At 37.3% G+C, this 14,694-nt stretch overlaps 1 protein-coding gene across 13 annotated transcripts in view; it reads left to right on the top strand.

Annotated features, from left to right (window-relative positions):
• Nucleotides 1-14,694, top strand: part of GPHN (gephyrin) — a 293,554-nt gene that overhangs the window by 136,843 nt on the left and 142,017 nt on the right. For 12 of the 13 annotated variants that reach the window (XR_011739363.1, XR_011739362.1, XM_065839334.2 and 9 more), the window contains one exon: nt 9,920-10,012. The exons of the other annotated variant lie outside the window; for it this stretch is intronic. Coding sequence is in view for 9 of the 12 variants with exons in the window: in XM_065839334.2 (XP_065695406.1) it covers nt 9,920-10,012 (93 nt within the window). In the remaining 3 variants the exon portion in view is untranslated. The remainder of the gene's footprint in view (nt 1-9,919; nt 10,013-14,694) is intronic. 13 annotated transcript variants of the gene reach the window in all.

Below are 14,694 nucleotides of genomic sequence, written 5' to 3'. Positions count from 1 at the left end.
TATTCACCTGCTCTTCCAATGGTCATTTGTCCAGAAGTAAAACATTTCCCAGCCTTTAAGAGTATGTTGTGTAGACAGATGTCTTTCAGGAATGACAAAATAATCCTGAACAGAGAGAGAATAACTGAGATTCCACCCAGGCTCATTTTAGTATATTCTTTAGAATTTCATGAGCTAGACTTCCCCAAGGAGATTTCTGTGAGGATACAAGTGGCTTTTGCTGTTTCTTTTATGAGTATTCTTTAGAGGACCTAAGTAAGTCTGTTCTTTGCAATACTGCATGTGCTTTTGCTAAAATATGCTTGTCATTCTGGCATCTCATTCAGCTGCCTGGCTTAACAAAGCAATACAACAATTTTGTTTGGATTAAGCTTGCAAAATGTTGCTTCTCTATTTATGGTATGTTGATTTTAAGTTACCAGAATTGGCACACACATAGAAAAATACTCAGTAATGACAAACTTGTTATTTTTGGGGGTAATTTCACCTTTTTCTGACAGTGGGTACATTTCATATGCTGCTATGTGAGATTTCTTTTGCAGTATCCATAGACATTGTATTTTAATTCTTCCCAGGCTGCTCTTCAGCCTGTGGCAATCTCAGGACCCTCCGTGTCAAAATGTGGATCAGTCTCTAGGTTTGTCAGATCTTGCTACTCTCCAGGGTAATGATAGCCAGTAATGTGAGAGTATCATCTAGACATGGATACTTTATGAGAAAACAGTATTTTCTGTACGATGTGTTTGTTGCTGCTTTGATCTCAGTTCTTGCAGGGTATTTGTTACGTGCAGTTCCTTTGATGCCTTTCTGTACTTGGAGGGTACCAGGTTGCTCTCTCTGATTGAGTACGCTCATGTTCTCATACCTCACAACTTGCAGAGCTGATCTGGGTGCATTGAGTTGTTCGTGACTGAATAGTCTTGGAAAACTCGTGTTTTGTAGTGCTTCCTTCTCCCATTTGGAGCTCTTAAATTCCTACTCCTGCTTCTGTCTATGAAAGTGGCACATAGGGTGCCAGTTTTCTCTGCCACGTGCGTGGGTCCATTTTACGTACTACCTTTATAAGGGCAGAGTATCTGTTCTTCAGTCATCCAGAATTCCTTCTTGAAGTGGTGCCGAAGTTACAAAGTAGCCAGACAATTAATCCTCCAGTACTCATTTCCAGATCTTATGCTTTTTTGATTGAATTTTATACTTCATGTTCTTGATTTCATATAGACTTCATAATTTCTCTTCACAGGTCCAAGTCTTTTAGTTTGTTTCTTTGCTTGTTGTGCTGAAGGAATATCAGCTGATTTCACATAGTGATTGTTCAGGTGGATTTCTGTCTCTGTGTGGACTCAAGGAACTTCCCCGCCACGGCCAAAGCAAATTCTATTAGATCTCTGGGCACATTTAGTATCTGTATTGTAAGGTATTTGGACGTTGGCTGTAGGGCCACCTGGAGTTCTGTCTTTGCTTTCACTCAGCATTATGTTGCTCTAATAGTATCCAGGGCTGTTTCAGCCTTCAGTGGAGCGATGCTGCAGTTGTTTGTGGGAGTCCTCAGGCTTCTCCTGGGCAGTAAATGGCAAAGGAACCGTTCAGAGTGAGTCCTTGCGTGAATGTACATGCAGACTCAAAGAAGAAAGGTTACTGCTCAGTAACTGGCGTTCTTTGAGAGGTGTAGTCTGCATGTACATTAGTCTCCTACCTGCCTTTCCCCTCTTTCTGAATCTCTTTCAGGTTTGCTTGTGCATTTAAGAGGAACTGAAGTGGTGGCGGATGCTCTCTGCCCTGGATGTCAGGCCTCGAGCAGGAAGAGGGGAGGAGGCAGAACGCCCCCCCCAGACAGCCCAGGGCAGGCACCAGCCCACCCACTCTTACACTATTTGTATGGTGTAAGTATCTCACAGTACAGCAGCCCTTCGTTGGTAGGTAAATTTTCTTTACTGTATTTTCACAGGTAAAGCAGTAGGTTTTTTTAAAAAAGACAATTCCATTTGTTGATTCTATGAATGGTACACGTGAACAGTGCACGTGTGAGGGAATTTATACCACAAACTACATTACACTGAGTGTTGCCCTGTCTCTCTAGTGGTTTCATCTCTTGTCTTTTTTCCCTTCGTCCTAACCTTTTTTAGATGTCTGAATATGTTCACTCTGCTCAAGTTGCCATTTTCATTGAGAGCTACAGCAAAAATTGAAATTACAGAAGTTGTAATATTATTTAAAAAGTAAAAAGAAACACGTCTTACAGTAAGTGTAAGCGTAGCTAAGTGTATGAAGTAACGTGTAAGATTGTATTTACTATTAGAAAATCAAGCTATAAACTGAACTGTATTCTGTAAGAATCAATTATATTTTTACAATGATGTTATTTTTTTTAAAGCTTTATAGTTACGGAAAAGTAAACATTTGAGTTTAAACTTTTTTTTTTTTCCCCCCACAATGGGATTCCTCGTGTGTGTTTTGTTTCATAGCCCTGTAGTCTACTGCGCTTCTGTCACGGAGGCACCCCAAAGTTAGTTTAGATGGACAACAGGGTCCAAAACAAACTTTTATTCTGCAAAGAAAGTGCAGCAGGTTAACTGATGGAAGATGGGGTTTTAACTCTCCAATAGTGACGTAAATACAGGTTTGAGTATCAGTCGATGTAATTATTAAAGATGCAGCAAATAACAACAATGAGGATCCATGGTGTGCATACATGTGGTTCACCAGAAACAATGCCAAAGCCGTCCCTGATTCTGGGAAAAGTATACACTTGCCTGAATCTGGCAAGGAATTATTGAAGAAAATACACGTGCTCGTATTGAAGCACAGAATAAACACTCACGATCCTGCGAGGAATTAAAGAAAATTTTATCACTCACCCACGTGGCTCAGTGCAGGGGAATCCCGGTCCCAGGAGATCACCTTAGGCAACCATCCTGCCTAAGGGCGAGGGCTCTCAGCTGCAGCATCTGGCTTGTGCTCCAAGAGGTCCACGCAAGGGGCGGAGCCTCGACAAGAATCCTGTTTTGTATAGCCTGATCAGGTCTGACTGTAGGCATTCCAGAAGCTTCTCTGCACCCCCACTCTGGCTGTGGGATGTCCTGAAACTTCTAAGCACCCCCACTCTGGCTCCATGGTGCCTCTATGCCCCCACCCCTTCTCTCAACGACCCTGATCGGAGTTAAAACAAGAGAAGCTGTTAACAGCTGCAGGAGATGTCTCTGCACCTTCCATATTGAAGGAAGGGAAGGGGAGAGAGGGGGGTGTGCATCTGCCACAACTTCCTACCCGTTAAACAGAGCAAGTAAACACAAGGTATAACCTGGCTTAAACTGGAGATGTCATCATCTCTGCATACAAATACATACGTGCAAATTCTGAGAGTATTTTCAAGTATAGTTTCTGAGAAGTGCAGGTTGTGTGAGTTGAGGGCTATTATGGGAACGACTCTAGAGTTTTTGTACTTGGAGTTCTCTGAGACATGTTGCCTTTACCTATATGATGGACCTGCTTTCAACAGTCTCTTAGTGTTGGAGCAGTTAGTGTTGTCTTGGCTGCTCAAAAAAGTTTACAGTTGGTTTTGTGTGGCTTTGCCATTTTTAAGTTTTTAGTAAGATTGAGATATAGTTTATCTGGGCCTAGTTAGAGCCAGCAAAGCTCAGTGAAGCTTCTAATTTGTGGTACATGAGACCACGTGCTGTAGATGTGGATATGCATAGATAAAATATTGTAAAGAATTCTAATTTTAGAAATTTGCTGACTTGTGTGTTAATATCAAGCTGCCTTTTCACATTCTAAGTAAACAGTCTTTTAAACAGTCTTCAATGGACATAAATGTATGCTTAAGGGGAAGAAAATATGAAGAAAAAAAGCCATCTTGTTCTGCACAATTTGAAGTCTGTGGCTTCAAGACCAAGCATTTTTATCTTGTGATAACAGGTCTTTGAAGTGCTGATTTAATTTGTTTTAAAAAAAGGGAGAACACATTTCTCTTCATCTGTTATTAGGTAGCACTATTGGATTAATTTAGTTGGTTTTATGTGTTGTGGTTTTTTTTTCTTCCCAATTGCGATTTTACCTTGTGTTATTGTAGGAATACTCAGAAGAATACATATTAGATGTCAACATTCTCACTGGGAAAAGCAATAGTGTCAAGGAGGCATTATGCTTTATTAAATTTTTATTGGCTTCAAATAAATTCTTAAGAAAGCTTTTGTAGCTACTGTAATATTTATTTTAGTAAATAAACATATTTTAGAGAGAAGAATTTTACACATGGCAGAACTGAGACACACTGATCTTTGGTGCTTTTGCTAGTACGTTTGTATTATGTAAAGATGAGCATGTGTGTGTATAGGCTCACACTCGTGTATATGTCTGCCCAATTTGGAAAGGACAGGAGAGATGTTTCAAGAAACAGACATGTTTGGAAAATACCTAATTCTGACTCTTCTGACAGCTCTAAGTTCCACCCGTTCCTCCAGACATCTGAGGAAAACTGTTCTGCTGGAGTGACTGATCCTTTCCAGTGACTAGCTGTGATTTCAAGACCTCAGCGTGTGCTCTAGGGAGGATACCAGTGATACCAACAGTAGATGGGAACAGATTTTCATACAGAAGCAAAAAGTCTTGTGCCTTGCTGCACATATAGACTCATGGTATACAGCTCATCTAAACCTCCTTTTTGATTTTAATTCAATTTGTTAAATCATACCATAAAATCACAGTTTTTCTTCTTTATACTGAGACTAAAATGTGAAGGTAGTTAGCTGGAATTAAAAATCCCTCCTCTGTCTTTCTGAGAGGAAGTCGGCACAAAACATTTTATTTTGTGAAGTCAGTCTTGACTTACATTGTCTGTACCTTTCTCCAATGTAATAATTAGGATTTTTTTTTTTGCCAGTTTCAGCTCTTAAAAATCATACTATTTCAGGGTTGCCACTCCCAGTCCTGGTGGTCTGACCAGCAAACACTTCAGTGTTTGCACATCCCTCTGCTTGACTTTCTGTACTCGTTTGCATAGCTGAACGCTGAGCACTGCACTTCAGTGCCTACTTTTTTTTTTTTTTAATGTTTTAGGGATAATTGTCATGAATGGTAGATTTTAGAATGTGGGAAGTACTTTTAAAAAAAAAAAGATTATGTTACAGACTGCATAGGTATGTTGAACCTTGAAATATTTGGTAGTTGCAATTTATTTCATGTGGAGAATGCCTATAATTAAATTTCCATTTTTAAAAAATAAGCCATTTCTAGAGCACATTTTTGTTACTTTCTTCCTTTAGTTTTGCATTTCAGTAGAATAGTTGCATTTTTATGACTTCTTTTAATACATTAGCTTAGTATTTAGAAAAACAACATTGCAAAATGACTGATGCAGAAAACTGCAAATATATCTGTAGAATCTTCAAAACACTACTACATTCAGTAAAATCCCAAAAGATGAAAAGGGCTCTTTAGACACACTGAGATACACACTTGGTTTCATCCAAGTCACTTGATTAAGGTAATTGCACCCTGAACATAATCCTGACATTCTTTTACTTTCTGCCTTTTGTTGGTGGGGGAAGGAAGAAAGGGATGGAGGTAACAGAAAATGTCGAGTTTATTTTCATGGTGGTATAATATTTCATATTCTCATATTCTTAAATAATCTTGAGAGTGATTACTTGCAAAGTTGTTGCTGCACACATAAGAATATCTTTATGCCTGTACATGTCAGCAAAGCTTTCAAGCAGTAAGAGAAAGATTGTGAGCATAAGAAACAAAACCTTCTCAAGAAATAGGACAAAAAATATGAAATTAATTCCAAGAATAGATTATCATTTCTAAGGCCTTCCCTCTTTTATCAAACTGAATGTTGAAATCAGCTCTTTATCTTTCCTACAGTGCTTTTACTTTGTGGGTATTCGTGTTCTTTCATGGTCCTCAGTACTTAATTTTTGCTTTTAAATTAATAGACAAGTCATGGTCAGCTGAATGGAAAAGCTTGTAAGTCCTAAATAATACAACAGTGAGGATCAATTGGGTTACTTACACCTTTTTTGTTTTTTCTGCTTTGTATTTGTGTGCTGTGACATTAATTTCTGATTCATGCAATTATGTGTGCTCTCTCATGCCATAATATGAGGGCTGATGTCTCGCGAGCTGGGGTCTAGACTAGTTCAAGCCATGTGGTGAAGTAAAGGTTGTTGTGAGACCTTAATGTGCTGGTACCTGTGTTCCTGAAACTCGGTGGTTGAAATGACACCCAGTTTTCTTAGCAAATCTGCAACTAGGAAATCTTTCTTTTATTTGTTATATTTCATGTCTTCTATCACTATAATTTTTTCTTTGTGATGATGTTAGAAATCATAAATGCAAATGATCTCAGACATCCTTTTAGCTCTTTTAGCGTGAGACCACACAGTGTGAAAGAAAATTAAATTGTAGTTTTGAGATCATCTGTGCTGGAGAACAGACTTGCATTTTTAAGCACTGTCAGGAGGTTTTCCTGGAAGCCGCTAAAGTCTTTTCAGTACGTGAAGTTGTTTTGAGAACTTCTGGATAGTATGCACGTTTGTAAACCAGCTTATACTAACTTCTGTTTCGAAGTCCACGTGTATATTGTTTCATTAAATTTTTAGTTAATGTTGATACTTGTTCAGCAATTTTAATTAAATTTTAACATATTTTAAATGGTCCTTCATGTGTGATTAGTGGTGCATATAATGCAAAATAACTTCAAGCTTGCACTGTGCTAGAAAAATTTAATGTGTGCCAAAAGAATAAACATCTTTGTTAACTGCAGAATTACTTAACCAGTTCCAAGACTGAATATAGAATGGATGAATTCTTTATTAATTCTTTACGAAAACCTCCCTGTTTATATTCTTTTTAGCATTTCCCCATTCTTTCCTAATGAAAGTTTTAAATGATAACAGTGTACATATACATGTATTCCAATGGCTAACGGATGAAAAGTATGCATATGCGTTGAGAATTATTTTTACAAACCTTGTATTATGAAGCAAGTGGGGTATTGATAAGAAAAAAGGTACACTTGTTAATCCCAGGAATAAGCACCATAATACTGATTTGAAGGGATATCTTCTAATCATTTCAGAAGCATAAACGTATAGGGCTGTTACCGCGCTCTTGTTAGCAAAGTGAAAAATAGAACAAAGAGAAAGAAGAAATCCCACAGGACTGTAGCACCACAGGGCCCCTGGCCTGGAGGAGTTCTCATTTGAAGACGCAGCAAATTTGGTTCCGTGCAAAGCCGGTGGAAAATCCAGCTGTGCTGCTGGCAGCAGCCAAGTGCATCTGAGTGGCCTTTTGTCCTCAGCTGATCGGAGCGGTGCTTCCTTTTTTAGATACTTAAAATGTCACTAAGAATGTTTTGTGGAATAGAATTCTGTGGGCTAGAGAGAAGGTAAATAAGCTGAATATCAGATTCTGGTGGTTTTCCATGGTTTTAAAAGATCTAAGTGGTACAATTTACGCTTCTAAAATACAGTGAAACCCAAACTTGCTATCTGATAGTCAAAGGTCTTACTGAAAGCTTATGTTTCTTTACTATAACTAGAATTTGATAGAGAAATGTATGTCTGCCTAAATACACTGATGAAATACTAGTAATGGGCATATAGTTACTGCTCAGTTTATTTGAAGAGTTAGGGTGTATACTGATTTCTTTAGCTTTTTGTAGGCCATCACATGACATTTTTTCCCTCTTAACTAGAGTATTATTGAACTGCAGTAAACTAAGAACAGTGGAAGGATTTATTTTCTCTATAAAACCTGTTGGGAGTTTGGCAGGTTAAAAAAAAAAGTCTAACAAACAAAAAACAACAGCCAAACAAGCCAAACACAAAACAATAACAAAAACCACAAAGTATCTTCCTCCTCTTTTATACTGACGAATTTTTCTTGATTATAATAATTTTTAAAAGATATGTAATATTAAGCTCTAACTTTGCCAAACACCGTCTTTACACTGAACTTCTCTCTGATATTCTCTGAACTTTGTAGCTGTTCAAAGTCAAGATGTTTTTAGATGATAAAACAGAGAACATGCCACCTCTTTGAAATAAATTTTCTGATTCTTATCTGATATTGAAACAAACAATTTTAAGACTCAGAATGCTTTTTACTACCGTAATTCACATTTTTTCAAAACCGAACTCAAAAGTCAAACTTAAGAGTTAATTTTTGTATGGGTCTGAGATATTATTCATATTCTTTTTGCGAGTTTATTTGAAATGTTCATGTAACCAGAAGCTTCTCATAATCTACAACCTACCTGAGTGCCATCCTGAAAAAGGGGAGAGTAAAAAGATGAGAGTGATTTTAATAAAGATTTAATAAAGACAAGATAATGCAAATGGGAAGTAGAAAGAATGAGTAAAGAAAGGAGAAACAAAGACAGAACCCTTTTTCAAGTAATCTTTGGATATGTTTGCGTGATGGGGCTTGTGGGCAGACACAAGGTTATTTTACCTGCAATTTGAAAGATGCCGTGTAGGAGCTTCCTCTTAATTGGAAGTTACATTGCAGTGCAAAGCCTGCAGAACATTCACTCGAGGACTATTATAAATTGGTAGTGCTTTTTAAAATGTTCTGGACAGTTTTGTGGTCATCAACAATATTATAAGCTTTTTAAATCAGTATATTGCTCAGATCTAATTTTGTGATAAATAATAAACTTGTAGCAGACAGTCACCCAAACAGTTCATTCCCCCCCCCAATACAGTACTACAGAAACATTAATGTACTGTAAACTTTTTTGAAGAATGAGGTTTCTTTGCTAGAATAAGGATAGCCGAAGTAATTGATCTGATTGATTTCTGCAGATGGATACTTTACTGTCCAATAAATGAGTGTAGTTTATGTAACACAGCTGATTTTGAACTCCAAGGAGACATTGTGCTGCTATGCTAGCCCACAGTAGAGTATGAAGAGGATAAGTGATATCACAGAATCACAGAATGTTAGGGATTGGAAGGGACCTCAAAAGATCATCCAGTGCAATCCCCTGCCGGAGCAGGAACACCTAGATCAGGTTACACAGGAATGTGTCCAGGCGGGTTTTGAATGTCTCCAGAGTAGGAGACTCCACAACCAACCTGGGCAGCCTGTTCCAGTGCTCTGTCACCCTCACTGTGGAGAAGTTTCTTCTCATATTTAAGTGGATATAGAGACTAAATAAATTTTTTGCTTATATCAAAATTTTATCACCATTTGAAAGCTAGTTTAAAATGCCATTAAAAAAAAATGCATGCAAATGAAATTAAAAACTTTTCTAGTATCTTGAGTTCCCTAGTATTGTAAGTCATTGAATTTACATGACAGATTTATTAAGCTTTCTTAGTCCAGCCTTTGAAGTGGTATACACAGTCCTATTGAGATGTTGTAGGCAATGCAGAAAAGATGATTCTAGATAATCCCTTGTGTTGCTGCGTCAGGTGTATTATTGCATCTTTTAGTAGACAAGCTTCCAAATACGTGGTTCTTGCTTTTTTCAGGTTATTAAAAAGTGGAGCATAGAAACCAAAGTTACTGTAATAAGAATCAGTCATCTGTATTAAACACACATCCTCTAGTAACATAAAGCATTGTATTCATATCTCAAAATTAAAAAAACAAACAAACAAACAAAACAGTTATATAAATGAATAACTGTGAATTCTTGTTTTCCATTTCAGGTCAAGAGATGGAGAACAGAATTTCAGTTTCAATTTCCAAAAATACAATGATGGATACTTGAATTATTCTTTCATGCGTTGATTATAAATAATCGTTTATGATCTGTGTATAAAAAGCCATGAGTGACTTTACAATTACCTGTACTAATTGTGTGTGTTTCTGTTTTTAAGACATTTCAAGCTGTCCGGTGTTTTCTGAGATAACTGTATCCCACATATTACTTGTTAGATCTGACAGGATTCATGTTCTCTTTCAGGAGACGCTGATAGATTGGTGTGATGAAAAGGAACTTAATTTGATTTTAACAACTGGAGGAACAGGGTTTGCACCACGAGATGTCACTCCAGAGGTGAGATAGTTCTGGAATAAGAAAAATCTGCCCTTTGGTGTAGAAATATATGAGTCTGAGGGAGGGGGGGTGATATTTTTTTTTAAATTCCCTCTGTAACTTTATTTTGCAGTACCTCTGGACAGATCAAGTGATAACCAACTTGGAAGGACAAAAAGCAATAGGGAATATAGCACAAGAGAATTACTCTGACCTTGGGTTCTGACCCAAAGCAATTTTCTAACTAAACTGTGGCACAGTATCATGGATTTCCAGACCCCTTACCAAATAAAATTCAAATGGCTTTTTGGTGTAATTTTCTTTAGCACTGCAATACAACACTGCTAAGCAAAAACTTTTGGGGCTTTTGATGTGTCCTGCAGAAGGGAAAGTGGGATAAGGGAGATCCTTTAATTCTCCCTTGCAAGCTACTGCATTGACAACTACCAAACTACCACATTATAGATTAGGGTGGGAAGGGCAGGGGGTGGGGGTGGGAAAATCTGTGCAAAGCTGCTGTTGCTTTGCTTTACACCACATTGTCAAGAAAAGCTAAACAAGCACAGGGATGGAGGTAACCTGCGCCAGTAAAAGTTGCACGGAAAATCTGATTACATTCCACCTACAAGGTGCTAAGGTAAGAAAAGAAAACAAAACAAAGAACCTAGTAACCTCATGGCCATGAATGGTAATATGCAGTGACCGTGTGATTGGAGTATTTTAGTATTTATGGTTTCAGATTAGATTAATATGAGTTTTTAAAATCACATGCTGTTTTTTTGGTTTGCTTATGTTCACTAAAGGGCAGAATTAAGACTGAGTGCCTGAAATGTTTATTTCCATTATTTAACATGTTTAGGTTTCTCTTAAATACTCATATAAATTTTCAGTTGCTTAGACTTTTAACTTAGAGTTTATTTGAGTTAATGATAACACGCCTTCAATGCTTTTTATTTACAAATGTGTTCTGTCAACCATGACTGCATTTTAACTTTTTTGCCACTAGGAATCTAAATATATTTTTCAATTTGTTGTATAAAATTTGTGTAACTAAACAAACATATAAAGAAAATGCCCCCATATGTTACTTCTGATGTTTGTAGATGTTTTACTAGAAACGATAAGTAACTAAAACATAAAGGTCTGTTTATCAGCAAATGGGAACAGTATAAGATGTCTTCAGTGCGCTAGCTAGTGAAACTGAGTTTGTGGATGATTTGCTGTGCTAAAGCAACACAAAAGTAAAACGTATGTAGGTTGAATTGGTCTCTTACTTGCAAGCTAAGTGTAACAGTTTTGAAGGTTGTATTCCCAGCACTCTGTGAAAGGAGGACTGAATTTCTGTTTCAGATTTCCTGATTTATTTCCTTCATGCAAGGTCAAGCCTAAGTAGGGGTGTCAGCAGAAGCATTTGGGACAAGAAATAAACAAATGAGAACTCTCACCATAAACGCCTAGTATTTTCCTTAGATTGCTTCATTGTTATTACTCAAACTAATTATTTGAGACAGGTGGTGATGATTTGTTTGACAGGTTTTGATGTTACAGTGAGCCATTTTAAAAATTATCTGAGTTGTTAAAGTGTCTTTATATAATAAAAACACATTGATATAAAAATAATTAATAACTTGTACTGAAGGCAAAATGCATTGTTTTTAAATATAATAGGTATACAAGACATCAGTTGGTTACAACAGAATTAAGTGTTCTGACTGTCGAATTATTCCAATATTTAAAATGAATTTATATATGACAATATCTACTCTCTTCTCACTCAACTGAATTTGTCCTAGTTTTGTCTGGGATAGAGTCAGTTTTGTTCCCAATAGCTGTAGTTTGGATTTAGTATGAGAAGAATGTTGATAACCCACTGGTTGTTTCCAGGTAGTCAAGGGCTTTTTGGCTTCCCATGCTCTACCAGGTGCACCAGGAGCTGGGAGCGAGCACAGCCAGGGCAGGTGCCCCAGGCTGCCCAAAGGGCTGTTCCTCACCATATGACATCAGGCTCAGTATAGAAACTGGAGTTGGCTTTGGGGCAAATACCTCTGCTCCGGAACAAAAAGGTTATCGGTCTTGCGGGTGGTGAGCAGTTGCATTGTGCATCACTTATTTGGTATGTTCTATTAGGTATTTTTATCTTCCTTTGCTGTCCTATTAAATGGTCCTTATCTCACTCACGAGGTGTTTTTTTTTTTTTTTTCCTTTCTGATTCTCTATTCCACCACACTTTGCAGGGGAGAGTGAGCCAGCAACTGCATGGTCCTACTTGCCAGCTGGGGTTAAACCTTTAACAGGACAGAAAAGGAAGAGAAAATAATAATAACAATAATAATAATAGAATTGTTTCAGTTGGATGAGACCCTCAGGATCGTTGAGTGCAACCATACCCTAACTCTAGCACTAAACTGTGTCCCTAAGAACCTCATCTAAATACCTTTTAAACATCTCCAGGGATGGTGACTCCACCACTTCCCTGGACAACCTATGCCAATGCCTGACAACCCTTTCTGTGAAGAATTTTTTCCTAATATCCAATCTAAACCTCCCCTTGCACAACTTGAGGCCATTTCCCCATGTCCTATCGCTTGCTACTTGGGAGAAGAGACCAACACCCTCCATGCTAAAACCTCCTTTCAGGTAGTTGTAGACAGCGATAAGGTCTCCCCTCAGCCTCCTTTTCTCCAGGCTAAACAGCCCCAGTTCCCTCAGCCACTCCTCATAAGACTTTAATAATGATAATAATCATAATAATGATAATAATAGTAATAATAGTCCTTGGCTACCCACAACTACCAAAACATTAGTATGCTTCTCATACTAAATCCAAACCACAACTACTAGAAAGAAAATGAACTCTATTGCAGACAAAGTCAGGACGAAGTTGGATGAACTTGCAAGACTGAATTTAAATCACAGTGGAGAAATTGAATCCCAGTGTTTACTACAAGGTGGCAATGATAAGGTTTGTTCTTATGTTAGGGTTTATTATATCATTCATTCAAAGAATGTTTTTAAGGGAAGAAAATCAGCTTGCCAGTATGTGTCATAACTAAAACATATGAAGCAGCATAAGCTTTGACCCCATATTTTATGTCTTTGAGTCAATGAGAGAACCGATTCAAAATGGAAAATTCAGCATGTCAAGATGAAATGTGCAATAGCAAGCCTTCAGGAAAGCTTGCATTGATATAGGAAGTAGTTTTAATCTTTTCCATGTATGATGCTCATCCAGCATGTTCTCCTCTCATTGCTGAACTGATAACAAAATGATGTGATTATGACATTGTGCTATCGAGATGTCATCTTTAAGACATGATTTTTAAACTGGCAATAATTGAAGCTGATACTGGAAGACATTTCAGCATTTTTCCTGAGAGTAGGGAGAGTAGTCCCTCGGGTCATATTTCAGCTGGAATGATTCAGTCCTGCTTCTCCTTAATCCTCCTGTACTTTTGATTTAGAAAACATGTTTTTCTTCTTTCTTTTCTGAATATAGATGCATAATTGCTATTGTACTGCACAAGATAAAGCTAGTTCCTGAGATTATTTACAGCCCAAAGAATTAATATTAATTGAACTGTGTTAATTATTGATTAAATTGAAATTCACTTCCTAGCATAATGTATCTATTAAAAATAACTTCTTTAAACTTCAGAAATCTATGGTTGTTTTTAGAAAAAAAATTACTCAGTTTCCCGTGTCAGCTGGCCTTTCGAACGCTGTATCAGAATCATACGAGGTTATTGCAGTTGTTTCAATGATGTGTAACGACTGTTTTTCTTATAATAGAAGAGATGATTTTATGGGTATTCACAATATCTGATTTTCCTTACCTGTCTCCGGTCCCTGAATTTACTGTCTGAGTCTAGTCAGTGGGTGGGGAGAAGCTTTTGAATTAGTTACTATGATTCACATTTTGAGGGGTGAGGGACAATTGAATTAGGCAGCGTGAATATCCTTCACTTTCTTGTCTACGTGACGAGAAGTGATTAAATGCATGTAGATATTTAAAAAAAAAAATCACCCAATGGACGGCTGAATTTGAAGGAAACTGTCTTGTAGATGTTATTAGTGCACACTGCAGTTCCTCATCTGTTGTGGCAGTTGATGGTAGTTTGCATTTGGACTAATACCAAAGTGTAGGCTTAATTTTGTAGATACAAACACTTTTTTTTTTTTTTTTTTTTACTACCTTATTTTCCCTGTAATTTGTGGGGGTAGTGTTTAAATCCCTACCGGAAATGCTCATCCAGTGTGCTTGTTGATTGAAAAAAGTGTCTGTTGCTGGACAGTGATCAGGGCTTTATATATGGCCAAAGTTAAGTTCAGGGCACTTTTGTTTTTTATTTCCAGATACAAACGTTTTGTCCTTGGAACTACAGTATTTGAGTGGTAGTTACAGTTCATGTTAATGATAGTATTCATTATCTTTTGTGAAGATATTTAAATAATGTGGCAGCACTTTTATCTATCGCTAAGGATCTTGTGATATAGAAATGCGTTTTCTCTATTGCTGTTGGTTAATACAAGTTAGAAAGGAAGTCCCATGTATACAGGTGCTTTGCACAGTTTACTAGCTTCTGTCTTCTCTATTTTTATATTTATTCTTTTGTAAAATTGCACATCCAAAAAATCCACTTGTTTGCCCTTAAGAGAGTGTTCTAGCTGTTTTCTTATCCTTCGTCTCTAGTGTGGCTTGCAAG

The sequence above is a fragment of the Patagioenas fasciata genome, chromosome 5 (genome assembly GCF_037038585.1).
Source record: "Patagioenas fasciata isolate bPatFas1 chromosome 5, bPatFas1.hap1, whole genome shotgun sequence".
Classification (NCBI taxonomy): domain Eukaryota; kingdom Metazoa; phylum Chordata; class Aves; order Columbiformes; family Columbidae; genus Patagioenas; species Patagioenas fasciata.
Note: the sequence above shows the minus strand (reverse complement) of the source record. Positions and strands in the feature narration are given on the sequence as shown.